The following is a 27622-nucleotide window of genomic DNA, read 5'->3' as shown; positions in this document are numbered from 1 at the left end:
AAAGAGAATATTAATTGAGACTTGGATTTAGTGTTTTGCTAAGAATGAATTTTATCTATAAGTGAAAGAATCTTTAGAAATGTCCATAATTGAAATTCTTATGGGCGATTTACAGGGCAAAACTTACACTTTCAGTCTAATTTTCTGTTGTTCTACCACTTCTTTGACTCTCCTTTTTGCTTGAATTAAGCCTTTGCCTTACCTGCGTGTTTTTCATACTTACCCAAAATGTGGTGGTATAAGTAAATACTTCGGAAAAAAAAGAATCTGCTTATCAGTTATTTATCAGTTCAGTTCAGTCACTCATTCATGTCTGACTCTTTGCGTCCCCATGGACTGCAGCATCCAGGCTTCCCTGTCTATCACCAACTCCCGGAGCTCGCTCAAACTCGTGTCCATTAAGTCGGTGATGCCAGCCAACCATCTCATCCTCTGTCATCCCCTTCTCCTCCTGCCTTCAAATTTTCCCTGCATCAGGGTCTTTTCCAGTAAGTCGGCTCTTCGCATCAGGTAGCCAAAGTATTGGAACTTCAGCTTCAGCATCAGTCCTTCCAATGAATATTTGGGACTGGTTTTTTTTAGATTTGACTGGTTTGATCTTGCAGTTCAAGGGACTCTCAAGAGTCTTCTCCAGCACCATAGTTATTTCTAGATTAGTCCAAAGTATATGCTCAAAACTTTCTTGTCTCATTTCCTTTTACTTAATTGTAGAACCCAGATAGGCCTTTATAATTAGTGAAAGTTTTATCCATTTCATTAAATTTTATAAAATTTTTCTAGGGGCTGAGCTTTGCAAACAGAACTATAGTTGTAACTCAAATTTTTCTTCATGTGATCTTCTATACAATTTTATGTTTTAAACTTTGGGTTGTTTTTTTTTTCCTACAAATAGTAAATAAGACTGTCTTTCAGCTACATGACGAAAAACAGTTTATAATGTTAATAATTTTAATTGAGTGACTTTTATATGTAGATTTTAAAAACTCAGGCTTCCCTGGTGGCTCAGACATTAAAGAATCTGCCTGCAATGAGGGAGACCTGGGTTCACTCCCTGGGTTGGGAAGATCCCATGGAGAAGGGAATGGCTACCCACTCCACTCAGTGAACTGAATCATTTTATTTTCTTTTTGTTATGAGTCATATTGAAATAATCATTCTTATTTAGTGCTACTGTCCAGATTAACTTCAAAAATCAATACTTAATGCCAGGCAATTTTTTATTTTCTTACATCCTGATATCGTACTATTCTTCTCCTAATAGCCGCAGTTTGGCAGAAGCCTGTTCAGAAGGAGATGTAAATGCTGTGCGAAAGTTACTCATTGAAGGGCGAAGTGTAAATGAACATACCGAGGAAGGGGAGAGCCTTCTTTGTTTAGCTTGTTCTGCTGGATATTATGAGCTTGCACAGGTTTGTATTATCAAAATAAAGCTCACAGGTTTTTTTTGTTTTGTTTTGCTTGTTTTGTCAAAATTTGGCCTGTGTATTAAGGAAGTAAAATGAAATCAACCATCAGGCTCATTTCAGGAAATAGTTTTGTTAGATATAATTTTTGTTTATTGGCTTTTTTCTGTAATATGACTAGGTAGGTGTTAATGTAAATGTATGTTCAAGAAATTTTGATGAATACATAATTTTCTAATATCCTTTCAACTTTTTCTTTTGTAAGGTTTTGTTGGCAATGCATGCGAATGTGGAAGATAGGGGGATCAAAGGTGACATTACACCCTTAATGGCTGCTGCTAATGGAGGACATGTCAAAATTGTGAAGTTGCTGCTAGCTCATAAAGCTGATGTCAATGCACAGTCTTCAACAGGTTTTGCATACCTCTTTTTCAGTATTTAAATCTTAACACCCTCTATTAGTAATTAATTCAGATGAAAGTGCTCATTAGTGATGCTTTTGCAGTTATCAATACTGTAGATTTGTGTACATCTGTGCATTAGGCTTAAAGTATATACAATGTGTTTTGAATGAAATATCTCCTGTTTTATGTATGAGGGCTATCTTGGCCTTGGTTCTTTTATATTAAACACTGACTGGGTTAGACGGACCATTTTCTCAGAAGTAAAGAAGTATAGGCTACACCTCCCAAACACAGGTTTTCTATTTATCAGGGAAGAAGGGAAGGGAAGATAGGGAGAAGAACAAGAAGGATATGGAGCAGAAGGTAGGTCTGTCATTGTCTAGTGCTATTAAATTGTGGCCTAGAGGAAAACAAAGGCATTATGCTCCACAAGAGACAGAATGTTAATCTAAATCAATTTTTTTTTTCTTTCAAACTTGGGCATAGATGAATTTGTATCCAAGCTCTAAAATATATGAAAATATATTTTGTGCATTTCCTTCATGCAAGATTTTCAAATTTATTAAATATTTTAAATAATTTTAAAGGTCTGTATAGGTTCTGATTTGAGGAGGTTTTAGGAATCCTTATTTTACCCAGAAGTTAAGTTTTTTACCCCCTCTTAACATGGGAAATTTTTATCATTAAGAGGGAATGTTTTTGAAATTATTTTAACTTTGACTACCAGTTAATTGATGTTTAAAGTTGTAGTAAAAGCAATGTGTGATTAAAAGGACCAGTATGAGGTATATCTATATACGATGAATAATTGCAATCTAAAGAACAAATACACTTTGGGAAACATTTCTCAGATTTAAAGTTAGAATGAATGTGACTTTTTTCTCATGAGAAAAGTTTGTTTCAGAATTGCTCAGTTCTTTTATAACCCTACAGTTGTGATAAGTGTATATGATTTTCCTCATGTGTTTAACCCTGATTTTGAAATGGAAAAAATAGGGAGTTGGTTTCAGTAAGATAAAATGTAATAAAGAAAAGAATTATATGTATAAGTGTAATGGCTAAATTTATTAAAGTTTTATAGTCTCCTATGTCAGTTTTCTCTTTGATACTAAATAAACCTGTTTTATTTTGCTATTTTATCTGAATGTCTATTTTTCTTCCTTAAAATAGGCAATACAGCACTTACATATGCTTGTGCTGGAGGGTATGTAGATGTTGTAAAGGTGCTCTTGGAATCCGGTGCTAGTATTGAGGACCATAATGAAAATGGTCATACTCCTCTTATGGAAGCTGGAAGTGCTGGACATGTGGAAGTAGCCAGATTGCTGCTAGAAAATGGGGCTGGCATTAATACGCATTCCAATGAATTTAAAGAGAGTGCCCTTACATTAGCTTGTTACAAAGGTACAGTAAAAAAAACTGTTTTTTTTTTTTTTTAAATGAAGTTTTTAAACTCATGAAATGACAGTTCATGTAGTATGGTTATTCACTTAAAAAATAAAAGATGGTAATAGTATATAGTATGTTATAAATAAAAGTGTTTAAAGTATTTCAGAGGTTAAAAGTTTTTAGTATGTGGAGTTTATATAATTTTAAAAATATTCAATATTCTAAATATTGTCAATGAAAAATAGTAATTGACCCAGTTTTTATCAGAAACATAATTTTAATATGCATTGTACTTTTTAATGTTTATGCTTGTGTTTTCACTGGTTTACACAAAAGTATCCTATTGAATTCAGACGTATTTAGGCTGTAAATTTAAAGTAAACGCAGTGGAAATCAAAACGATTTATTAACAAGAAGGTATGTAAGCTGTTTCTCATGAAGAAGGAGAAAAATGGAAAAGAAAGGGAGGATATATGCAAAAAAATTAAAAGTGATGTGGAGGCAGTTTGTATTCAAAAGAACAATTTTTTAGAGTATCATCAACACGTGTAATAAAGGAAGAGCTGGTTGAAATTGAATCTACCTGCCCAGATATAGTTGTACAAAGAGGTTAGTAACATAGTCTTCTAAGTGACATCAGTCAACCTGAAAATGTCGATAACAGTAAAGTATCTTATTTTGGGGGTGAAGATAATTGTCTGAATAAATATTTAATTTTCAGCTAGCTTATGATTTAGATTCTGGATTCTAAAATGATAGCCACAGAGCCATATATTTTTCAGAATCAACCTTTATGACAGATAACTGTCTATAAATGAAGAAACTTTTCAAAATGAAAATCTCATGAAATATTATATGTGCCTAGCTATTCAATTCAATGTTTTCTACCATCTGCAGCTGTGTCTTGTTTCTATCATAAAATAAGTGATACATTTTTGACCCAGAAGCATCAAGAAAAAGCTCTTGAAAGGCAAAATACAAAATTTAAGGAAGCACTCACTCTGAGTGGCTGAAGCTTCATATCCACTAGCTTTTGAGTGAAAGGGAAGTCACTCGGTTGTGTCCGACTCTTCGTGACACCATGGACTGCAGCCTACCAGGCTCCTCCGTCTGTGGGATTTTCCAGGCAAGAGTACTGGAGTGGGGTGCCATCGCCTTCTCTGAGCTTTTGAGTGAATGTCTCCTTAAATTTTGCACCCAGGACTTTGATTCCCTCACTCTGGTGTTGGCCCCAATGTTGTTTTTCTATTTCAGAGCAGCCAAAGTTTTGTTAGGTCTTTAGGAATAATTTCAGTTAAAAACATGGCTAAAATAATCCTTATACAAATAAATGACTAAAATTTAAGTTAAATGTTAAAATAGGCTCCCAAGGACTTTTGATTATCTGGTGTTACAGATAATTCAGATTAAGGGTGCTTAGGAAGCCCAGCTGAGGTCTCTTAGTTCTCTACTTCTGTTTGGTAGTTAAGCAGAGGTTGATCTTCATTGTGAGGAGAGGAATTAAGCCTTGGGACAGCCTCTAGGGCAGGCTGATTGGGTGGCTTTCTCTCACCTTTTCACAAATAGTTTGAAAGCAAAACTGGCTCCATTTTATCACTGAAAGCCACCTGGCCAGTGAGCATAGAGATGGGGTTATATATAACTACTCTTCCCTCTCTGCTTTGCTTATAGCCCCATCCTGCTGAGATTAGGGCTTGCAGGCTTTTATTAAAGAAACTGGATAAAGAACTGAGCTCCGGGAGAACATTTCTACTACTTCCAGGGATCTGTGCACACTCTTAACTTTGCTCTATTTCTCGTGAGGTCTCCTAGGATACCTCCATTGACATGGAGGAGATGGGGAAGGGATAGAATTCAGGCCAGGACTAAACATTGATGTGGACTTTGGGAAGGGAGAATGACAGAGAAGAAGGAAATAAAATTTGTTAGCAAAAACAAGGTATGGCATATACAACACTTACTCACCAAAGTTAATTTAGTTTTAACTATGATTCCGCTATCCAGTCCTTCCCTCCATTCCCAGTTGATTGAGAATTGACTGAAGCTCATTCCAGATACAGTTGGGGAAAAAATTAGTAACTTTTCTATTGTTTCTTACATGGTATCTGAAGTCCTTTTAAAAATATAATCGGTAATCCTTGTAACTACTCATAAGGTAATCATTATGTGAATTGAAGTTTATGGTTTATTTGAAACTATGTGAATATATATGTATGTGTCTAAATGGATAAATATAAATGGTGTTGTTTAAAGGGTATTTTTATATATGCAGTTTCCAACTTACATACAGCTTGTTCCTAAAACATCTGTGAGTTTGTTATTGAAACTTAAAGCTCATTGCCTCATAAAAATAACTTCATTGGTGATTTTTCATCCCAGGCTGCAGTTCACAAAAGCTAATTTAGTCTATAGTATAAATAACTGTGACATGCCTGGGCTTAACAAGGTTGTGGAGGGGATATTCCAGGTGCTGCATTTTAGTGCCAACCTTGTTCACCTGCAGCGAGGATTCTAGTAACAGCATTTTCTGGGGCAAAAGGGTAAGGAGTAGAACAGCACAGATTACTTGTATAATTTGTGTTGGGCCGTCAAGGATGGCTTGTAGCTGATTTTAGTATTCTGCTGATATATTTATTACTGTAAGTTAAATACAAGTTTTCAAAATATAACTTTACTTTTTTGGACTAATAAAATATTTTTAAGTAATCTTATAAACTTTTGGTTTAGGACATCTAGAGATGGTGCGATTTCTTTTGGAAGCAGGCGCAGATCAAGAGCATAAAACAGATGAAATGCACACTGCTTTAATGGAGGCTTGCATGGTAAGATTGGTGAAATACATACTTAAAATTTATATATTAGATAGAGACAGAGCCAGTGGATAATGGGTGCCATTTCCCTGGGTTCCAAGATTCTATTTATCATGACTTACCATGATCAGAACCTTAGCTATCTGAGTTATCAGTCGTTTTCAGAGCCAGTTGAACAACATTAACTTTTATCAGAGTGCTTTCTGAAGCTTTGTAGCACAACCTTCATTTTCTTGGTCTCACATAACTATACTGGTTTTATATAATTGGTGCAAAAATGACTTTCTGACAGATTGATCAAGAATGTTAAAGACGAGATCATAATCCACAAGAGTATGTACATAATACAAAGTAAACATGTTCATCAAACCCACAATTTAAAATCTATGAAAAATTTGAGATTAGAATATTGTTTGTATTACATAATTCTTCCTCTGTCATAGTCTTTTCTCAACCCCGAATTCCCTTTTTGAAGAACTTTAGTTTGTTCTTGAGAATGTGTAAGAATAGTACTCTTAAACTTTTGTATTTCAGTCTATGACTTGTGGCACAGAAATGTATCATAATAACTTTATAGAGAGATTTATGAGAAAACATACCAAAGATAGAATGACCCCAAATTAATTTGGTTTCTTGTCTCAAATTCCCTTCAGAGAATGATTATTGAAATGATGTTAAATTTTAATTAGTAATTTAAAAAATATTAAGTAGCCATTTAAGCGATTTTTGTTTTTCTTATTGCCATACCAGTGTTAAATCATTCTTTTGAACAAACAGGTTTTCTTGGAGGGTTTAGAGTTCCCCACCTGTTAAAATGAGGATAATATCCTTCTCTAGGGTTGTTTTGAGGATTAAATGACAAAATGTGTGTAAAATGCTCAGTAATATCCCCATGATAAGGAACTTAAAACAGTTTTGCCACCCCCACTAGAGAAACAACTTATGTGTAGATTAAATAATTAAAATGAAATAGTCTGTGGACCTACTCTTCATGCAATGGAATTAAATGTTAAAGCAAATGAAAGATATTAGTAGAGGCCATAGGTTTAGAGACTTGCTATGAGACTGAGATTTTAAACTGGACTTTGAAGGAAATGTAAGAGTTGACTGCTTATGGAGGAAGAAAAGTCTGAGCTTAAAGGAACAGCATGGTAACAGCCAATAAGTAAAATAGTCATAAAACCATTAAAGTTGTGTAGTATGGCAAGTACCAAGGTAACAATGGGCATGACATGTTCGAAAGAAGGTGAAATATCTGTGAGGTGATGAAGAAGGAAAAAGTATATCAAAAAAAGAAAGAATGGAAAAGTGAGCCGTGGAGTTGCCAACAGTGTGGGAAAGGGAGGAAAGCTGTGGGAAAGGGATACCGATAAAGGAAACAGAGATATTAAGTGAGAACTTCTTTTTCTTAATTTTCACTGGCATTTGATTGTGAATAACAAAGGAAGTACCATGTACATACTGTGTTTCCCTTTCACTAATACATCATGCTGAATTCCCCCACTCTAAAAAGTATTGCATTTTTCTTTTTCTACCTAATCAGAAATTTGCTTGTCCTTAAGATTCCTATGAAAATCCTACTTTCCCCTTTCTAAACTTTATCCTGTTGGCATTTAAGCTTATACTATTCAGTATTGATGTTATCTCACAGTAATCTCTTGTTTTGTGTACTTAACTGTGTTTTTTTCCTGTTGGTAAATAAGTTTTTTGATTGGAAGCATTTTTCTACATATTTTATATCCTCAGTCTCTGTTTACCACTACAATAAATACTGAAGGAATAGAAATAGGTCAGCTTGCTTATTCAACTCTTAAATGTAGATTTATTAATTCTTATTTGAATTGATATCAGTGAACTTCATTGTATAGCAGTTGAGAAGTATTTTTAACGATTTTTTAAAATGTTGCTGATTCACTTTTTTAATTACATTGTAATCAGGATGGCCATGTTGAAGTAGCTAGGTTGCTTCTTGACAGTGGTGCCCAAGTGAACATGCCTGCTGATTCATTTGAATCGCCGTTGACCTTGGCTGCATGTGGTGGGCACGTGGAACTTGCAGCTTTACTTATTGAAAGGGGAGCTAGCCTGGAAGAAGTCAATGATGAAGGCTATACACCACTGATGGAAGCCGCTCGTGAAGGACATGAAGAAATGGTGGCTTTACTTTTAGGCCAAGGTAACCAATACCAATCAAGATACTAAGGCATAAATGTGTAACATGTAAGATGATAATTTATAAAGTTGAATTTAATTATTTTATCTTTCCTTATTTTTTCTTTCAGTAGATTCATAATGGGGTGCTAAAGTATTTGCTCTGAAAATAACTCCCATACTGTGCTATTTTAATATTTAAGAGCTTTCAGAGCCTTTGTGTGCTGTGTGAATAAAAACAGAAAACTGGGGGTGGGGTAGGGTTATAGGTTATATATTTCTTTCTGTGCCTTAAAAATTATCATCTCTAGTAGTATTGTGAGTTTATAGATATGTATAAAGCTTTTAGGACATTTTTGTCATATAGTGCCAGTTAAGACGGAGCAGGCAATGGCACCCCACTCCAGTACTCTTGCCTGGAAAATCCCATGGACGGAGGAGCCTGGTAGGCTGCAATCCATGGGGTCACTAAGAGTCAGGCACGACTGAGCAACTTCACTTTGACTTTTCACTTTCATGTATTGGAGAAGGAAATGGCAACCCACTCCAGTGTTCTTGCCTGGAAAATCCCAGGGGTGGAACAGAGTCGGACACGACTGAAGCGACTTAGCAGCAGCAGCAGCAGCAGCCAGTTAAGTGTTAGCTGTAGTGATGGTGGTAGTAGTGATGATAATGTTCTTCTGACCTTGGACAAGTTAATTAATCTCATTTCCTTAGCTGCAAAAATGGAGCTAATAAAAATATGTAAAATGCATTAAATATTGCCTGACAAATAATAGCATGTTAAATATATATTATTTTCATCAGCATCTTTACCATCATTATTTTGGATCTTTATAACAAGGGGCTACACTTTATTTTTTCTAAGTCCTTAAACCACCTTGACTTGGATCAACTCCTTCTGGCTGAATCTTATTCCAGCAGTGTATATCAAATACGGCCTCATGGATGTGGTTTTGATAGTTTTCTTAATTTTTAACTGCCTCTTGAAGTTGGGGGAGAAGCACTTTATCATTTAGTGAAGTAATATAAATGTTCATTTTTGAAATATAGTTTATTAGGAAATAACCATTCTTTGCTTATCTCTGGAATAAGTTAATGACTTTCTTTAAATATATTTTAGGAGCAAATATCAATGCACAGACAGAAGAAACTCAAGAAACTGCCTTGACTTTGGCTTGCTGTGGAGGGTTTCTGGAAGTGGCAGACTTTTTAATTAAGGCAGGAGCTGATATAGAACTGGGGTGTTCTACCCCTTTAATGGAAGCTGCTCAAGAGGGTCATTTGGAGTTAGTTAAATACTTATTAGCTGCAGGTAGGCATTTTTGCATTTGGGAGGTGTTTTTGTTTTTTTGCATGATTTATATAAGTAAAAGTGTTACAATGCAAATAACTTTTTTCTGATGTATGATGCACTGGATGTGTGTAGAAAAAAAGATACGTTTTTGTGTGTATTCTGAATAAATAATTTACCTTATTGCTGTTCAGAGTATCTGCAGTCTTAATTTTAAGCAGTAGTCTGTTTCTAGTTTTTTTTCTTTTTTGCTTTTAAACATGCAGACAATATTCTCTATTTCTATATATGAATAAGGCTATTTTGTGTAATCTGAGGCGATATGGCTTCTCTAAAAGGAATTTCAGTATCCACATTTGTGTTTTATGATTCTTTTGTTAAGGCTGTGTGTCTAACACCACTGCAGGAGCTAATGTTCATGCAACAACAGCAACAGGGGATACAGCACTAACATATGCCTGTGAAAATGGTCATACTGATGTAGCCGATGTCTTACTTCAGGCAGGAGCAGATCTGGTAAGCCATGGCACTTTCTAAATCTTAGTAATTAAAGCTAAGACAAGAAATTAACTTAAAATCCTGTGGAGACTGTAGACAAAAGGTATTTCTTTACTTCTAATTTTTTGTTCACCTTTTCACCATTGTTTATTCATTTAGTCATATTTTTTCCCTAAGCTGTTTTGTGTCCATTCTTATTTCCTCGTTAGCAGCAGTATCCAGTCAAATACCCCTTTCCCACTACAAAAAGGGGAAAATTTTGTGTTTGATATGTTAATAATTAATGGTAATAATTAGTATAAGTTTTCTTTTAGGTACTTAACTATTTTTAGAAGTTTCTTTGATTTGTCATAAAAAGGCACATATTGCTTAGGGGCATTTCATTGTAGTTTAGGAAATAAATTGTACCTGTACCATTCAAAGCATTATTAAATAAAGGAGTTAAAAAGATAAGTAATATTTTCTTTCAGATACCTTTTTTTTTGTTTTAAAAGACTTACTTATTTAATTTTTTGTCTGTGCTGGGGCTTTTTCTAGTTATGCTTCTTGGGCTTTTTCTAGTTATGGCAAGTGGGGCGGTGCTCTTAGATGCAGTACGTGGGCTTCTCAATGCAGTGGCTTTTCTTGTTGTGGAGCACAGGCCTCAGTAATTGTGGCTCCCTGGGCTCTAGAGCGCGAACTGAGTAGTTATGGTATAGGGGTTTCATTGTTCTGCGGCATGTGGGATCTTCCCAGATCAGGGATTGAATTCCTGTCTCCTGTATAGGCAGGTGGATTTTTTTTGCCACTGATCCACCAGGGCAGTGCCCTCAGATAACTTTTAGTGAGAAGGGTGAAATACTGAGGTCATTCTTAGATTATAAAGAGGTGTCATAGGGAAAGGATAAGCAGAAAGCTCAGAAGAGGTGAAGACGTCATCTGAGATGTTATGTTTGGGGCTGGATAAGGTTTAGAAAGATAGATACCGTGATGTTGTAACAAAAGAGGTTCCTCCAGTTGGAAAAATTAGTAGGAGTACAGACTGAGAGATAGGGAAAAATAAAGCAATTCTGTGTGGGGGCATAAAGGCATTCTTCCAGTTTAACCTGTGTGGGAGTAAGAAAAGTAGGTTTTAGTTAAACCATGAGCACCTGTGTGTTTTCATGTAGCAGTTCATGGTTTATAACAGAAACTCACACAGGCAGAAACAGGCTCCTCAATTAACTGGTTTCTTAAAATTTATTTAACTTCTCATTTTGTGAAAGGAAAAGATTAAATTAGATTACTGTTGTGGTCTCTTTTGGCTCTGTGTTAGCACAACTCTTGAAGAGCTTACGACTCATGTTATATTCTAGCTGTAGTTATGTGCCTATCTCTCTTAGGTTTTGACCTACTTCAGCTCAGGGGCTGTATTTCCAGTGTTTACCACAGTGACTGTGAAACATGGCAGCAGTGTAATCTTGCTTAGTTAATTGCAGTTAAAACAACTTAGTGTATGACTTAAGAGAAAAATCATGAGATGTAAGTGTAAAAAGATTGACATATAAAATGCTTTATAAAAGGTAGTTTTCTCAAACCTTTATACTGTAAGACCTGTAAGTTTTTCCTGTGCTGATATTCTGAATCACAAGAATGCAGTTGGTTCTCCATCCTTTTGAAACCTAGAAATCTGTAGTAATATCTTGTCATTGGTAGTATTAAAAAGATATTCAAATTATCACTGTCTGTGTAAGGTAAAATAGAAGTAATGAGAAGTATATAAGAGAGTGGTATACTTTAGAAATTCATACAGATAAGATAAAAACTTATGAAAAGAAAATTACTTGTAGTGGTTGGAGATAATGTTGATTGTTTGGAGAGGGCTGTGCTAGAGTGCCATTCATTGCTCGAGTTCTACAATCCCTTTTGTAGAGATAGAAGGAAAAATTAGCTAGATGGATTCAGATAATGGCATAGCAATCACTGAATATAATTTCAGTTCTTAATATATTTCTAAAGATCATGCTTCTAATTTGAGATAGTTTAAAGAATGTATTCCTTGATTTACTTCAGAGCAGGTTATTTAATATATTTAGATGCCAAAATTAGTCCAATTCTTTTCCTTTTGATTTTCATGAAAAAGAATAATTGTTCACTGGAAATTAAATATCAAATAAGTCTGTACTTTTTAAACAGGAGCATGAATCTGAAGGTGGAAGAACTCCTTTAATGAAAGCTGCACGAGCTGGCCATGTTTGTACTGTTCAGTTCCTAATTAGTAAAGGTAGGTTTGTGTAAGGCAGTGATTATTTCCCAGAGATGTCTATTCCCTGCCCTTGGGTATTAAGAGATTTAGAGGTAAAGGACATTTTGTGGGTATCATGTGATGGAGGAATGCTACTGAGATTTTTGTGAGTGGGTAGTCGATAAATACCCTGCAACACATAGAACCATTCCATGAAGAGTTGTCATACTGGGTACACACTTGTTGAGTAACATTTCAATAAAGAAAAATTTTTCTATGTAAATGAGGGCTTAGATTGCCTGAAGTCTGTTCTGTTCATGTAATAATTTATCTTGAAACCTGGATTTTTGTGCCAAGTTTCTGCCACTGATTAACTTGAAGGCAAGACACTTTTCTCCTTTATTTATATTTCCCTGGGCCTAGGTTTCCTTCTTTGTAAACTATAAAGAAGTAATCATAAAAATAGCACAGCCCACCCAAAAAAAGCTAAAAATTGAAATGGAAAAAATATGCCAAAAATGCATTTTCATTCGTGGTCGTTTATTCTGTTTGAAAACCAACATCCTTATTAACAAAAGTAGCATATTATTACTTTCTTTAAATTATCTCTTTGGTATTTACTATATGAGTTCAAGTTGAAACTTTTTCATGAACTTCGGTATAGGAGATTAAAGATTTTGCTTTTGATTCAACATTGATAGAGAGACTATGTAGATGATATACAATTAAAAAAGCAATATATGCCATTTCTTTTTTACCAAAAATACTGAAGTTTGTTAATAAATAAGAAATAATTTATTGGTCAAATTATTTTAGGCAATTTAAACACGTGTTACATGTTTATGAATAACACATGATATTCAAGAATGAAATTATTTTCAGTTATTATCTCTTCTCTTCCTTTGTTTAATTTTAGTGAATCTGATTCCAGTTTCTTCCTGCTATTTTTTCCATTTCCCACATGCTGCAAAGTGCTGCAAATCAGGGATGAGAATTTTACTACTATTACTTCATATATTTTGTTAATTCCTTCCATTATTTGGCCCATAGAGGGCAGTGTGATTTATTTATTTATTTATTGGTTTTTAGTCATCTTGCCCACTGAAGATACAAAAATTTAGATAAAATTTTATATTTTACTTTTATAAAACAGTGATTATATTGAGTGATATATACTTTTATCCTAAATTTTTAATGTTGCATACTTAAACATTTATGGATGAAATTATATGTTTGGAATTTATTTTAGAATAGTTCAAGATGGGAGAGGAGAATGGATGTGGGTATATGTGAAATGAGATTGGCCATGTTTATAATCATTGAAGCTGGGTAATGAATATGTGGGGCTTCATTATCCTGTTCTCTCTACTCTTTGATTTTGAAGTCTACCATACTTTAAGAAACGTTTTATTAACATTATTTTTCATGGATTGTCTGTTTTAGGAGCAAATGTGAATAGAACCACAGCTAATAATGACCATACTGTACTGTCCCTGGCTTGTGCAGGGGGTCATCTGGCAGTAGTGGAACTACTTTTGGCTCATGGGGCAGATCCAACTCACCGTTTAAAAGTATGTAACTCAAATGTTTCAGGTAGTATTGTGAATTAATCTTCACTCGAGCATAACACGTTATCTACAAGTTCAACTTGTATTGACATTCTGAATGTGTTCATTTTCTGTTTTTAGAGGAAAGTGTTCTTTCCTAAAATTGGAAACTGTAATGTGTCTGGGACCTGTTGGCTTTATCTTCCTTAATGGTTCTGTAAATTAATTTGAAAAACTGTTTCTTCCCTTTCCATATTCACTCTTTTAGGATGGCTCAACTATGTTGATAGAAGCAGCAAAAGGTGGTCATACAAGCGTTGTTTGCTATCTTTTGGACTATCCTAATAATTTGCTTTCAGCCCCTCCACCAGATGTCACTCAATTAACGCCCCCATCCCACGATTTAAATAGGGTAAGATTCTAAACTAAAGCATTTTTATATTATATTATCTTTATCCCTTTTTTAGTCATAGTTCCGGATTAAACTAGAATGATTGTTTTTTGTTATAATATGCAATTCTCATTAAAGATAATGTATTTGATACAGTTAATGACCATTTAGTATAATACTCACATTCTAGATTGATATCATTTTGCTTTGCTTTCTGTTTTAAAAAAATATCTTGGAGGGATTTCCTTGTCCCAGTGGATGGGACTTTTGTGGTGTGGCCAGAAAAAGAAAAGTCATGGAAATAATTTGATATCAGCATATTTTAAGTAAATATATTGTTTCCTGAGATTATGTTAAAAAATACTTTGAATGGATCTTCATAACTTATTCTTCATTCTGTGGCATCCAATCGCACAGTCATATCCAACTCTTTGCGACCCCATGCATTGCAGCCCACCAGGCTCCTCTGTCCATGGGGATTCTCCAGGCAAAAATACTGGAGTGGGTTGCCATGCCCTCCTCCAGGGAATTTTCCCAACCCAGGGATCGAACCCCGGTCTGCCACATTGCAGGCAGATTCTTTACCAACTGAATCATTTAAAGCATATTATTTAGTGGAAGGTATAGGAAAGGCAGAAATATAATCAGTTTTATTTGTCTTAGGCTCCGCGAGTACCAGTTCAAGCACTGCCCATGGTTGTCCCACCTCAGGAGCCTGACAAACCACCTGCCAATGTTGCCACCACTCTTCCCATCAGGAATAAAGGTCAGTTATACTTCTAAAGCCTTCAGGTTGTCCAAGTAAAAATAAGATTCAAAAAAAAATAGCCATTTAAAATTATTTTTCCACAAAGAAATGAATTTTACTAAGTTGGCATAAAAATTTTTTTTTTAAACAATGAAAAAAGCATGTTATTGGGAAAGAACATAGCTGAGAGCATGGATTTGTGCTGGAATGAGAAGTATTAATAGAAATTCAGATGCTCATCTTTGATGCAATTCTGATTATCTGTGATTTTCTCTAATAACTAGTAATTTCTATTCATGTTAAAATATTAGACTGGGTATAATTGGGTGACATTTTTGTAAATTACTGAAATTTCTGTAGTGATATAAGGCATAATATTAATAGCTAGATCAAAATTAAATTTTATTTTAGAGTAACTGGTTTAATATAGATTTTATATCTGAAATGCCTTTTCTCAACCAAGAATTCAAAGTTACTTCAGATATGGTTGTGTGTTTCTTTAGAACTCTCAGGTCCATATTTTACTTGTGGATGTTACATCATGTATGATTCATAAGTCATGTCCCGAAACAGCGACTAGTTTGAATCAGTTTTTCTTTTTAGAGAGTTTTACCTGAAGCACCAGTGTGGCTTTAACTTTTTGGTTTTTGGCTACCTGTATTATTTTACCAACAGTAATACTAAGTATTTCCACCAGTTCTTTTCAATCACTGCTACCAATCTAGAGCCTTGGCACCTTTTTCACTTGGTATACCAAGCAAATGATTGCTATACCGATAGCCAGATACGTTTATTCACCTGGCTGTCGGAAGATACGATGAATGTCATAGTTCAGCATCTTTTCTTCCAGGGAAACTGAATTCCAGTTGTCTACTGGCCAAGTAGCTTTATGAATATGTGAATTTCTATCTTACCTTTATCAGTCTTGAAGATGGTAGGCCCCAACAAATATTTATTTTAGTTGAATTTTAATTTCTTGGTACTTCTTAGTGGTTTGAGTACTCTTTGTGTGTATGTGTGTGTGTTTAAAAGGCACAGATTATTAAATGTAGAAAAACCTTGACTTAGAGGTTTAAGTTTTCTCTACATCATAATAATTTAGCATTATTTTTCTGTTCTTATGATAAGTTTTTACATCTTTATGATCAGGTGAAGTATCTATCTACACATAGTCTTAGATTTTGTTTTAATTGTACCACTTTGATATCACAAATCTGCATCCCTCTATTGTCTAATTTTAGCCATGTGGTATTTTTAAAATTCTGAAATTGATTTCCCAAAGATTATTCTATGCACATAAAATACATACATTTTATATTTATGATGTAGAAGGTGGATTTGTTTTTAACTCCTTAATGCATTTTCACCTTCTGTGGATATAATAACTTGGTGCATAACTGTTGGCACTAAACCTCCCAACAGTAACTCTGTAATGAGGATGCCATTCATGTGCACTTCTGAGGGGGTTTCTTTTTCACACAGCTGCTTCTAAACAAAAGTCCAGCAGCCATTTGCCAGCAAACAGCCAGGATGTACAGGGTTACATCACCAATCAGTCTCCAGAGAGCATTGTAGAAGAGGCTCAGGGAAAGTTAACAGAACTGGAACAGAGGATAAAAGAAGCCATAGAAAAGAATGCACAGCTGCAGTCGTTGGAACTGGCTCATGCTGACCAACTTACCAAGGAGAAGATCGAGGAGCTGAACAAAACAAGGGAGGAACAAATCCAGAAGAAACAAAAGATTTTGGAGGAACTACAGAAAGTAGAACGAGAGTTACAACTGAAAACTCAGCAGCAGCTAAAAAAGCAGTATCTAGAGGTTAAAGCTCAAAGAATTCAACTTCAGCAGCAGCAGCAACAGTCTTGCCAACATCTGGGACTGCTGACTCCGGTTGGGGTTGGAGAACAGCTTTCTGAGGGAGACTATGCACGGTTACAGCAAGTGGATCCCGTTTTGCTTAAAGATGAACCCCAGCAAACTGCTGCTCAGATGGGTTTTGCACCAATCCAGCCTCTGGCCATGCCTCAAGCTTTGCCTCTGGCGGCAGGTCCCTTGCCTCCAGGGTCCATCGCAAATCTTACAGAACTGCAAGGAGTGATAGTTGGACAGCCAGTACTGGGCCAAGCACAGTTGGCAGGGCTGGGGCAAGGAATTCTGACAGAAACACAACAAGGGTTAATGGTAGCCAGCCCTGCTCAGACCCTCAATGACACGCTGGATGACATCATGGCAGGTGGGTTTATATTGTTACGAGCAGGTATCAAATATGATTTGCTTAAGGCGAGTAAGAGTGTGCCAGAATTTTTTGCCGTTACCCAACTTAAGAACTATTTCTGGACTCTTGACCCATGTATATCTTTAGAAATATTATTTCAATCTCAGAAGTTCTCAGATGGATACAGGTCAAATTAAAAATTAGTTCATTCAGTGCAAGTGACTGAAACTTTCTGGCTTAGGTGGGTAGGCTGGGAATCTAAGTTTTTTGGTAGTCGGGTTGATGTTTAATTTTTTGTTTGTTTGTTTCTTGTTTTTTCTAAGTTAAGAATACTGATAGAATTTTGGCTTTTTTGCTTCTGTATTCACACCAGGGGAAGTTGATAGAAGTTGAACTGCAAAACTAGTAGGATACATCAGAAATCTTATTTGTGAACAGAAATACTTTATATCCTGATGGATCAGACTTCAAATCTGATGAATATTTTTTAAAAAATGTAAATACTTTTACAACACTAAAGTACCACCAAATAAGATTTGATTATATAGTATGTCAGTGATTTATCCTTTATGAATGTTAATGTGTAGTTTCTTTCTAATTGTAATTGTATTATGGAAAGGAGTAGTCCCCCGACAGTATCATAAATGATATATCTTTAACTGGGTAACCAGAGAATTTTTTAAACATTTTAATTAGTCTCATTGGCAAAAAAAAATATTTTAGGAAGTTGTTTCAGTGGTTCTAGTTCTATTTACTTACTGAATATTTTTCGTGAGTTTTATAACAAACTAGTAGAATGAGATTTCACAGGGTTATGAACCGTAAGAATACTATACTGAAAAGGACATTTTTTTCCATTAAAAAAAAAAAACGAACCAGAAAAGGAAGGAACAGGGGAAAACAAAGGGATTAAATAGGTGAATTTTGATAATTTTTATCTGCTCTCTTCTCCCTTTTTAATTCTTTGGTTTATATTTAAAGGATGCTTGAAGTTTTGAAACCATGTTTACATAGCATTATATATGATAGATTATATATAGTTTAACTTTTAATTTTTTAAAAGAATAAGAGAAAACTAAATTGTATAGTGTTGAGATATTTAGTTGGGCCTCCTGGCTATTCAGTGGTAAAGAATCCACCTGCAGTGTAGGAGATGTGGGTTCCATCCCTGGGTAGGGAAGATCCCCTGGAGGAGGGCATGGCAACCACTCCAGTGTTCTTGCCTGGAGAATCCCATGGACAGAGCCTGGTGGGCTACAGCCTGTAGGATCTTAAAGAGTTGGATATGACTGATGTGAAGAGCAGGTATATATGAGATATTTAGTAGGTAACATTAAGAAACTAAGAAACCAACTAATGAGACAGATTTTGTACTTAGAAATTAAAATCGAAAGTTTCCTAGTTCTCTTCTAGTATCACCTCAACAGTAATATGTGGAATGAAAATTTCTGATCTTAGAGGGTCCAGTAACTACATCAGAAAAAAATGCTGTTAATCATTAGTAAGAACAATAAAGATTCTTGTGTTAAGAAGTATAAATTTTTTATAGATTTGAAAATTACTACCAATCACCATTAGCTATTTATAATAATTGGGAATGTAATTTTAAAAACAGTAGATATATTATGAAAGTTGAAGCATACATTATTAGCTCCAAATCCCAAATTTGATATTTCTTTCATGACCATTCATTTAGATCGTAATGGTATTCTTTCTATTATGTAAATTGAACTACCAAAGAATGTATAGCATTGAGTTACTCATTCAGTTAAGTGAAGAATTGACATTGCATACCAATGAATATTTTTAAAATTTTGATATGCTATCAGAATTTACCTGATGTTCTTGGGCATAGTTATCAATAATGATTTGCCAATTGTATGATTTTTATGCCAGTCAGAATCATTGGAGGCTTGTAAAGTAGTTTTTCTGTGATTTGTTTACCAAACAAAATAATTAAATTCTCCCTGTGTTACAGTATCTTCATATACAATTTTTTTAAAGTAAAAAACTTTTCAGGAAATATGACAAATACTTGTCATATTATAAAAATACTTTGCTTGTTTATTCTCATTTATATGGGGAGAGGAGAGATGGCCAGAATAAACAGAATTAAAAACCACCAGCTACCTCCCTGCAACCCATCCCTGCATCATGCATGTACACATGCATAAACATACACATATACACTCACTTCCACAGCATTTCTTTAAACTTTTCTGTGGTAGTACTTGTTATTTCAGTTAACTAATAACCATTTCCATTTCTTTGGATTTTTAAATATCTTACAACTTCATTAGGCTTAGTCTTGTCTTTCTTTTTTCCTTAAACATAATCTCTGTCCTTTATTCATTAGTCCCAGTTTATTAGATGCTCTTATAAGGTTCAGTCGCTTTTTCTCTAGCACTTGGCTGGCCAAGATCTTCTATCTTCCCTGGTTTCTATACTAGCCAAAGCAAGATCAGTTCCTTGTTTAACCAGTCTTAACACCTTGCTTTGCTGTGCTCTCAAGATCTCCTCTTTCCTTACCTGTTGTTAAAACCTCTGAACTCTTAACACCAAGGAAGTTCCACATGTAAAGATCTGGTCTGTACCATAGTTCCTTCAGGTACCTACATATTTACAATTATTAATTTTAATTGTAGAGAATGGATGAGTGACAGGCAGTTATTTAGTTTTAGTAAAACAATTTCATAGGTACCTGAAAGGAAGCGATATGAGGAAATTGATTTTTCCTATTTCCTTGACCAAAAATAAGAAAACCAATTTAATATGTTCTTTAGAAGAACTTACTCTAATGGAAATATAAATTATAATTTAGCCATTTAATGGTAAACTAGACTTTTTTGTTGTTTAGTATCATGAAGTAAAAATCAATTTTTTGGACAGACTGATGTTCATTCTGTTTAAGCTAATTTTGTGTTTAGGTTAGCATTTTTATTTGTGAATATCTAATCAAAGGAGAATATGGAATCTATTTTAAGAGCCATAGATTTTATATGGTTTTGATATTTTTATCTAAAATGTGTGAATTGTCTTGATCTTTTTCTTAACATACAAAACTACCAGCATGGAGTAACAATATCAAGGCCATTAGGTGATTAATAAAATAGTACGTACCCTTTTCTATTGATCTGGATCCCTAAGGATTTGAAGAGTGTGTTTTGTTTGTTTTGTTTCCTCCTTTGTTTTTGTTTTGGCTTTTAAGTGGACTTAAAAATGTATAATTATAGAATGTGTGTTGCTATAATGTATAGTGTATGTTTGTGCCTGAACTGAGGATTTCATGTAAAATAGATTTTTTTAATTGACAATCATGTTTATAATTGTTATAATAAGGTCAATTTCAGTTTTGTTCTTGGTAGTATCATAAATAACCTCTTGCTGGTTTCAGATCCAGTTGTGAATCATGATTATTTTCTGTCTGATGTAGTTGATAACTACGTTGGTAACTTACATCCATACTACTGTTGATCATTCAAGATTAGCATTTTCAATAAGGGGGGAAAGGATTGATATTCACATGTCAACTCCAAAAGTCAGTTGATGAGGGAGTAAAGTACCCTCAACTGCTACCACCTTGAAATTCTCCCAGCTCAAGTACTGACCTAATTAGCCCCTTCTTAATTTGCTTATTTTGGTGAAAATAATATCATGGCAAAATTACACTTATAAGAACTAACAATAATCTACATTTGAAGGATGGTTGCGTGCATGCATTTATTTCTACCCTAATCTTTTAATTTCATCCTTCTAAGTCCAGTGTGATTGCTTGATTGATTGGGCATTTTACCTCCTTCAGAATAATTTCTGTACATGAGAAACTGTTTCTGTGTGAGGATCAAATTTATATATATACATACTGTCATACTGAGGGCCACCCCCTATCTATAGCTAATAAATGAATAGGAAGTATTTTAAATAGTCCATAGTGAATATCCCCAGTGATATTACTTTCATTAGTTCTAGACTGTGAGGTGTGAAATTGGCAGGTAAAAGTCATATTTTCTCCTTCTGAACTTGACTATTTTAACTTTTATTCCTTTTCTGATTAAGAAGACATATGGATAACCGTTTGCATGTATTACTTTTAATTCATAAAAATATTTTTGTTTTCAGGGTTATTTTGAACTAAAATTTTATGATTACATACCATAAGAGGGGAATTTGTTTTCCACATGGATTATTGTTTAGCAAATGGGTTACTTTCAATATATATTTAAATTTTGCTCTGTGTCCAATGTCAGAAATAACCAGGAAAATGAGTTATTAGTGCTCTGGCAGTCTCTCTGTAGATATTTTGTTTTTAAATATCTTTAACTATTTTCTAATAATTATTTCTTGCTGTTACCTAACAGTGTTTCATCCTTATTAAGTGCAGTTATTTTGTCCAACAGCAGTCAGTGGAAGAGCATCTGCAATGTCAAACACTCCTACCCACAGTATCGCTGCTTCCATTTCCCAACCTCAGACTCCAACTCCAAGCCCTATCATCTCTCCTTCAGCCATGCTTCCTATCTACCCTGCCATTGACATTGACGCGCAGGTAAGTCCACACCCAGGAGTGACAGCTCTAACTGCATTATATCATTGTGAAACTTTCATCAGTGATTTAAATCATCCTAGACTGCTTTTGCTTTGTCTCTGGGCAAAGACTTGAGCCACAAATGTAAATTACAAAATCCACATTTAAAGCAATAAAATTCCAAGCACAGATTATTACTGATAATTACTGTGAATATTTGGTTTCCACAGTCATCAAGTAATCTTTTTTTATTAAACTTTAGAACAGGATGTCAAGAGACAAAACTTAAGATTTGTGTATTTTATCTAAACTTTAATTAGAAGCTGTATTTTAAAATTCATACTGGATTCCATCTAATATCATGTATATACTCAGTTGCATTTATATTGTCTTTGAAAATTCTGATCTTACTGACAGAAGTATGTAATAAGTCTGTGTGTCTGTATATAACACCTGTTAAGTTCTTTAAAAAAAAAAAAAAAAGTTATTTTAAAACATTCACTTACCATGAAACCTCAGAGCAAAGTGAGGTTGGGAAGAAAGGATAGCTTGTATTTCTTCCTGAAGTAATGCCAAGAGGCCTAGCTTACAAGACTGCTGAAGGAGGTAAGGGTATGTGGCTTTCTTTAGGACTGAGAAATGTTTGCAGTTTATTTAGTTTTGTGTTTTGATTAATACCTGATAGAGAGACTAGTATGAGAGTGGTGGTGTACATTATAAAACTTGTTTTATAAATGATCAGTTCTTTATAATTATCAGTTTTAGGGAAGGAGACAGGGAGAGAGAAAGTGTGTGTGTGTAACATTGCACCATTAAGGGGCTGTACTATTAAGCTATTGAAAATAAAGCCTCCTTTTCATTAAAATGTTTCTTGGTAATACTGTGGAAAAGGAATTTAATTTGTTCTTACTTGCTTTTCTTATTATAAGAGCTAACTTTGTTTTGTTTTGAGCACTTAAAATTGTCAGGGGCTATTTTTAAGAAATAACTTTATTTAATCTTCAGACTACGCATATGAGTAGCTACTCCTAAAACCCCATTTTCCAGATGAAAAAATCAAGGCTAAAAGAGACATTAAGAATTGGGCTTACAATCACTTCATTTAACTAAGAAGTGGTGGGGCTGGTAGTCAAACTTAGGTTTGTTTAACTTCAAAAGTACTCTTCCAGATACCATACTATAAGCCTCATTTTTCATTAAAAAAAGAAAGACATTGATTTGATGAACCACAGTGGTTTACATTTCTTAAGGATTGCATTATAGAATTGGATTGAACTTTTTATTGAATTTGCATTATTTTCTCCAATCTGTTTTGCTCTGAATCTATTAATGTTTTAACCAGAAGTATTTTTTCTAGTTTTTATGGGATCAAAAATTGGTCCATAAGTAAAAATGAAACTTCACCAAAATATAAAAGGATTTCTTTTTTAATGCTTTAAAATAAAACAGCCCCAGAAAAGGTTCCATTAAGTATGATCATGAATTTATTGAATTTGAGATTATTACAATGAAATATCTAACTTTACCACTTAGCCAGCATAAATTAATTTCTAAGAAGCTGCATAAAAATACTTTTAAAATATTAAAATTTAAAATACAATATACATTTTAAATGTAGTACACATTTTTATTAAAAAAAATTTGACTATGGCTCCTTAAAAATCTGCTTCTTTACATGAGGTTTTTCAGATGGGTTAGGCTAATTTGAGTCACAATACTTTTCTTGAAATTTACCATAATTGAATAGTTAGGAATTAGAAATTTCTTGCATTACATGTTTTAGAATACATAGTACAGAATTAATATTCAGAAATAATTGCTTACCACTTTTTCTTTAACTTTCAGTGTTGCTTTTTTAAATTTACTAGTTTTTATGATACCAAGAAGTTACTTAAAGTGGTATATATAAGATTCTTTGGTGCTTAATCCATCTGAAGTTTTTATTAGATTCTCAAATACAAATGCCATGAGATTTTACATAATGCATATTTTGATTTATATGTGACAGTACTGTGCTATTATAGACAGGTGATATGATGAAAAAGTTAGTACCAAGATTCTTCTATTATGAAAGATTAAAAGTTCTCTAATTGAATCCTTCATGTGTTTATTTAACAAAACTTAAACTTTTTGTTCTTAACACTTTACAGATACTTACTTCTTTTTCTTTAACTTAATCTTTATAACAGTACCATGAAGTAGGTACTGTTACTATTCCCATTTTATAGGTGAGGAGAGAGGTCTTACCTAAAAGCCAATTTTTAGTGCAGCCAGCTTTCAAATGACTGAACACTTTGGGTCTAGAATCTAAAAAATGAATCTGGCTAGATAACAAGATGTCATGTGTGTTTAATCTTTGCATTGTTTTAGCATATTTCCTAGATGTACCACATATTTATCACAAATTTTAAGGAAGAACAGAAGTTTAATTTTTAATGCTTCAGTACGTCTTGTTTTGGGGCTTCCCTGATGGCTCAGACATTAAAGATTCTGCCTGCAATGTAGGAAACCTGGGTTCCATCCATGGGTCAGGAAGATGCCCTGGAGAAAGGAATCGCAGCCCACTCCAGTATTCTTGCCTGGAGAATTCCATGGACAGAGGAGCCTGTCACAAAGAGTTGTACATGACTGAGTGACTAACACACACACACACACACACACACACACACACACACACCTCCTTTCGAAATGCTAATGATTCTTGGAAAATGGTTGTTTAGTTGATCATTATAGCTGGGAACTAATATTTGATTTCATTTATTCATTTATTTATTTTGTTATGCTTGGTCTTCATTGCTGTACTCAGTCTTTCTCTAGTTGGAGTGATTGGGGACTACTCTTCCTTGCAGTGTGTGGGCTTCTCATTGTGGTAGCTTCGCTTGTTGCAGAGCATTTTCTGTAGGCACACAGGCTTAGTTGTTCCGCTTAATTTCTGACCCTTAAAGAGTGCTAAAGATAACAAGTTTGCATTTTTTATAAGAGTCCTCAAATCTTATGTTCTATAACTAGAAATCACCCTTGGTGTTGTTTGTATTGAATTGTTTGGATATTTTCCAGACTTTTAAGATTACTAATACCGCACGCTATGCTGGTACCAGAATTTATTTTAGCAAACATCAATAAATGATAGTTTGAAGTGATTATTTGGGACTGTTTTACTATATATTCTGATAACATAGCTCTGCTCTCTATTTTTATTTTGCTTAAGTGATATAATAAAACTTATACCTGGATACTCTAGATATAGAAACATGTAGATAGGAATCATGTAGAGATTTTTAAGAGCTATGGTTTTATATGAAACAGTAAATCTGGTTGTCAGAGTTGAATCCCTTGAATTAATTAAATATTTTCTATGTATTATTGTATTAAATTTTAATTAACTGTGCTGCCGCTGCTGCTGCTAAGTCGCTTCAGTTGTGTCCGACTCTGTGTTGCCCCATAGACAGCAGCCCACCAGGTTCCCCCATCCTGGGATTCTCCAGGCAAGAACACTGGAGTGGGTTGCCATTTCCTTCTCCAAGGCGTGAAAGTGAAGTCGCTCAGTCGTGTCCGACCCTCAGCGACCCCATGGACTGCAGCCCACCAGGCTCCTCCGTCCATGGGATTTTCCAGACAAGAGTAATGGAGTCGGGTGCCATTGTCTTCTCCTTAATTAACTCTGCTGCTGCTGCTGCTAAGTCGCTTCAGTCGTGTCCGACTCTGTGCGACCCCATAGACGGCAGCCCATCAGGCTCCCCTGTCCCTGGGATTCTCCAGGCAAGAACACTGAAGTGGGTTGCCATTTCCCTCTCCAATGCATGAAAGTGAAAAGTGAAAGTGAAGTCGCTTAGTCATGTAGGACTCTTAGCGACCCCATGGACTGCAGCCTACTAGGCTCCTCCGTCCGCTAGACACTAAAAGTGAGAAAGAATTAGTTGTTCTGTTCATGAGTTCTAAAACCTGTGTTCTGGCATGAACTGAACTTGTGTTCCAGTTCTAAACTACTTGACACTTTTTTCCTCAAATTTCTAAAGGCTTTCCTTAAACTTGGAGTATCTTATTGCAGTACATCTCAAAAACAGAAAAAGTAAAAGCTTTCTAAGTAATTTTGATGACTTCTCTTCTGTTTTTAATAATTAGCATATATCTGTTATCTTTTAAAGAAGGTAAATACATATCAAGACTGAAATTGTAAAACTATGTTTTACCTTTAGTGGTATAAATATCATTTGGTACTTCTCTCTTTTTCCTGTCTTTGCAACTTGGAAAATAGTTTCATCATGATTTAATGAAATAAATTAAGGAGACCAGAATAAAATGAATTGATAGTAATATGTAATACTCTGCCATTAAAGCATTCTACCTTAAAATGCACCTATTTTCTACTTGTTTATATTAAATGTTTTAAGTGGGTTGTTACTATCTTACTGATTTGTCTCATTTATTGAATGCCCTAAAGTGCTATCCTTTTTGATCTTATATATGACCCCTGATACGGTTAGAGAATGAGATGTTTGGGATTGTGGAGGTCTACGAGTGTTCATCTCTTTAAATTCTAACAGTTTTCAAAGTACTTTAATAAATTTCTTTTTTTATAGTTCAGATATATTTTTTCAATTATATTCCAACTCATTAAAAGTTGCCTTTTCCTTTAATATTGCATTTGTCTTATGATTCTTCCTTGGTTTTTTTTTCCTCTTATAAAATTGAGTAATCATTCCTGGTAACTTATAAACCTGAATCATGATAACAGCATAGTATGATACAGAATGGTATATTTCATGATATTGTGAGCTAAATGAAAATTTTCTTTAGAATATAAACCTGGAAAGCTCTTAACAAAGCTCTTTTTTCCAGATTTCTCTCAATATATGACCAAGAATGTGACTTAATAACCAGTATAATGTAAATTCAGTGTTACTTTACCTTCTAGAAAATCATCATCTGTGTTTCATTTCCTAGATTAAAAATATTCAAAAGCGCTTTTTTAAAAAATATATATATCTTGTCAGTAGTTAATTTTAACCCAAATTCCTACTTTAGTTAAATTGTTTCTTGATGTATTGCAAATCAGGATATTTCTTACTGTTTTGGGAATGCATAGGTATGTATTTGAGAGGGTGAAAGTTTCATTTCAGGACCTTTAAGTTTGTTCTTTATTGTTCTAATAGGTTGTTGTAAAGTATTAGCTGCTTTAATTTCCCCTTAATGCAGAAATACAGTGAAGTGACCTACTTTTAAGTTCCCCAAGGAATTTGACTAACCAACCACCCTCCTCAACTTTAAATATTTTTTCCTCCAACTCTTAAATTACTCACATTTCTCTCTTAGTTTGAACCTAAATTTCCTTTGTACAGTACCTGTAAACTTCTAGTAAGCAGAGACTCTTTTACCTTTGTCAGCCCTGGAGTTCCTTACAGAGTACTTTGACTAAAAGATGCTTAATAAATGTCAACTGAATTGGTATTTTATAATGTGGAAAAAAACCCAATTTTACTGATTCTCTAAAATTTTTCATGCTTACTTTTTCGAAACTTTGTCTCTTCATTCTCTGTTAAGAGTGACACTGGTTTACTAAATTACTCTTTAACCCTCAGAAAACTTTTAGAAAACTTAATAAACTTGGTAAAGTTGACTCTTCGTCATAAAGATGGCTCTTCTACTGATAGTCTGTACACTAACATAGAGAGTGCATAATACAGTTAGACTTAATATTACGCTTCCCTCAGTTGGCTGTGCCTTAGGGCTGCGCTGTGATGTTATAGGGTAAGCAGCATTTTGTTACCCAAGATCCTCTTGGTTTTCTTACACCAATCTTTATCACTCATTAGCATGTGTGACCATTAGGTTATTTCTCTGACATTTGTCCCCATTTCTCTAAAGTCAGACACAATAATTCCTTCCTTATAGACCTGAAATGAAGATCAAATACTATAACACAATCAGAGCTGTCACTCATTTAAGTATTCATGTCCTCCATTGTTGTAGTTGGTGCATCTCTCCCTTGGGGCCAGTCTATCCCTGATCTCTGCAGTCAGTAGCTCTGCTCTCTGCAGCCTT

General features: G+C 34.4%; 1 protein-coding gene across 12 annotated transcripts in view; it reads left to right on the top strand.

Annotated features, from left to right (window-relative positions):
- The window catches only part of ANKRD17 (ankyrin repeat domain 17), a 166146-nt gene that overhangs the window by 85211 nt on the left and 53313 nt on the right, over positions 1-27622 (top strand). For 4 of the 12 annotated variants that reach the window (XM_061420435.1, XM_061420430.1, XM_061420436.1 and 1 more), the window contains exons 4-16: positions 1262-1409; positions 1669-1816; positions 2978-3211; positions 5924-6018; positions 7945-8182; positions 9281-9472; positions 9834-9967; positions 12104-12191; positions 13596-13723; positions 13968-14111; positions 14754-14856; positions 16321-17073; positions 21453-21601. In XM_061420435.1, the coding sequence (XP_061276419.1) occupies positions 1262-1409; positions 1669-1816; positions 2978-3211; positions 5924-6018; positions 7945-8182; positions 9281-9472; positions 9834-9967; positions 12104-12191; positions 13596-13723; positions 13968-14111; positions 14754-14856; positions 16321-17073; positions 21453-21601 (2554 nt within the window). The remainder of the gene's footprint in view (positions 1-1261; positions 1410-1668; positions 1817-2977; positions 3212-5923; positions 6019-7944; positions 8183-9280; positions 9473-9833; positions 9968-12103; positions 12192-13595; positions 13724-13967; positions 14112-14753; positions 14857-16320; positions 17074-21452; positions 21602-27622) is intronic. The other 8 variants (XM_061420431.1, XM_061420437.1, XM_061420439.1 and 5 more) reach the window with 6 other exon arrangements.

The sequence above is a fragment of the Bos javanicus genome, chromosome 6 (genome assembly GCF_032452875.1).
Source record: "Bos javanicus breed banteng chromosome 6, ARS-OSU_banteng_1.0, whole genome shotgun sequence".
NCBI classification, from domain to species: Eukaryota; Metazoa; Chordata; class Mammalia; order Artiodactyla; family Bovidae; genus Bos; species Bos javanicus.
Note: the sequence above shows the minus strand (reverse complement) of the source record. Positions and strands in the feature narration are given on the sequence as shown.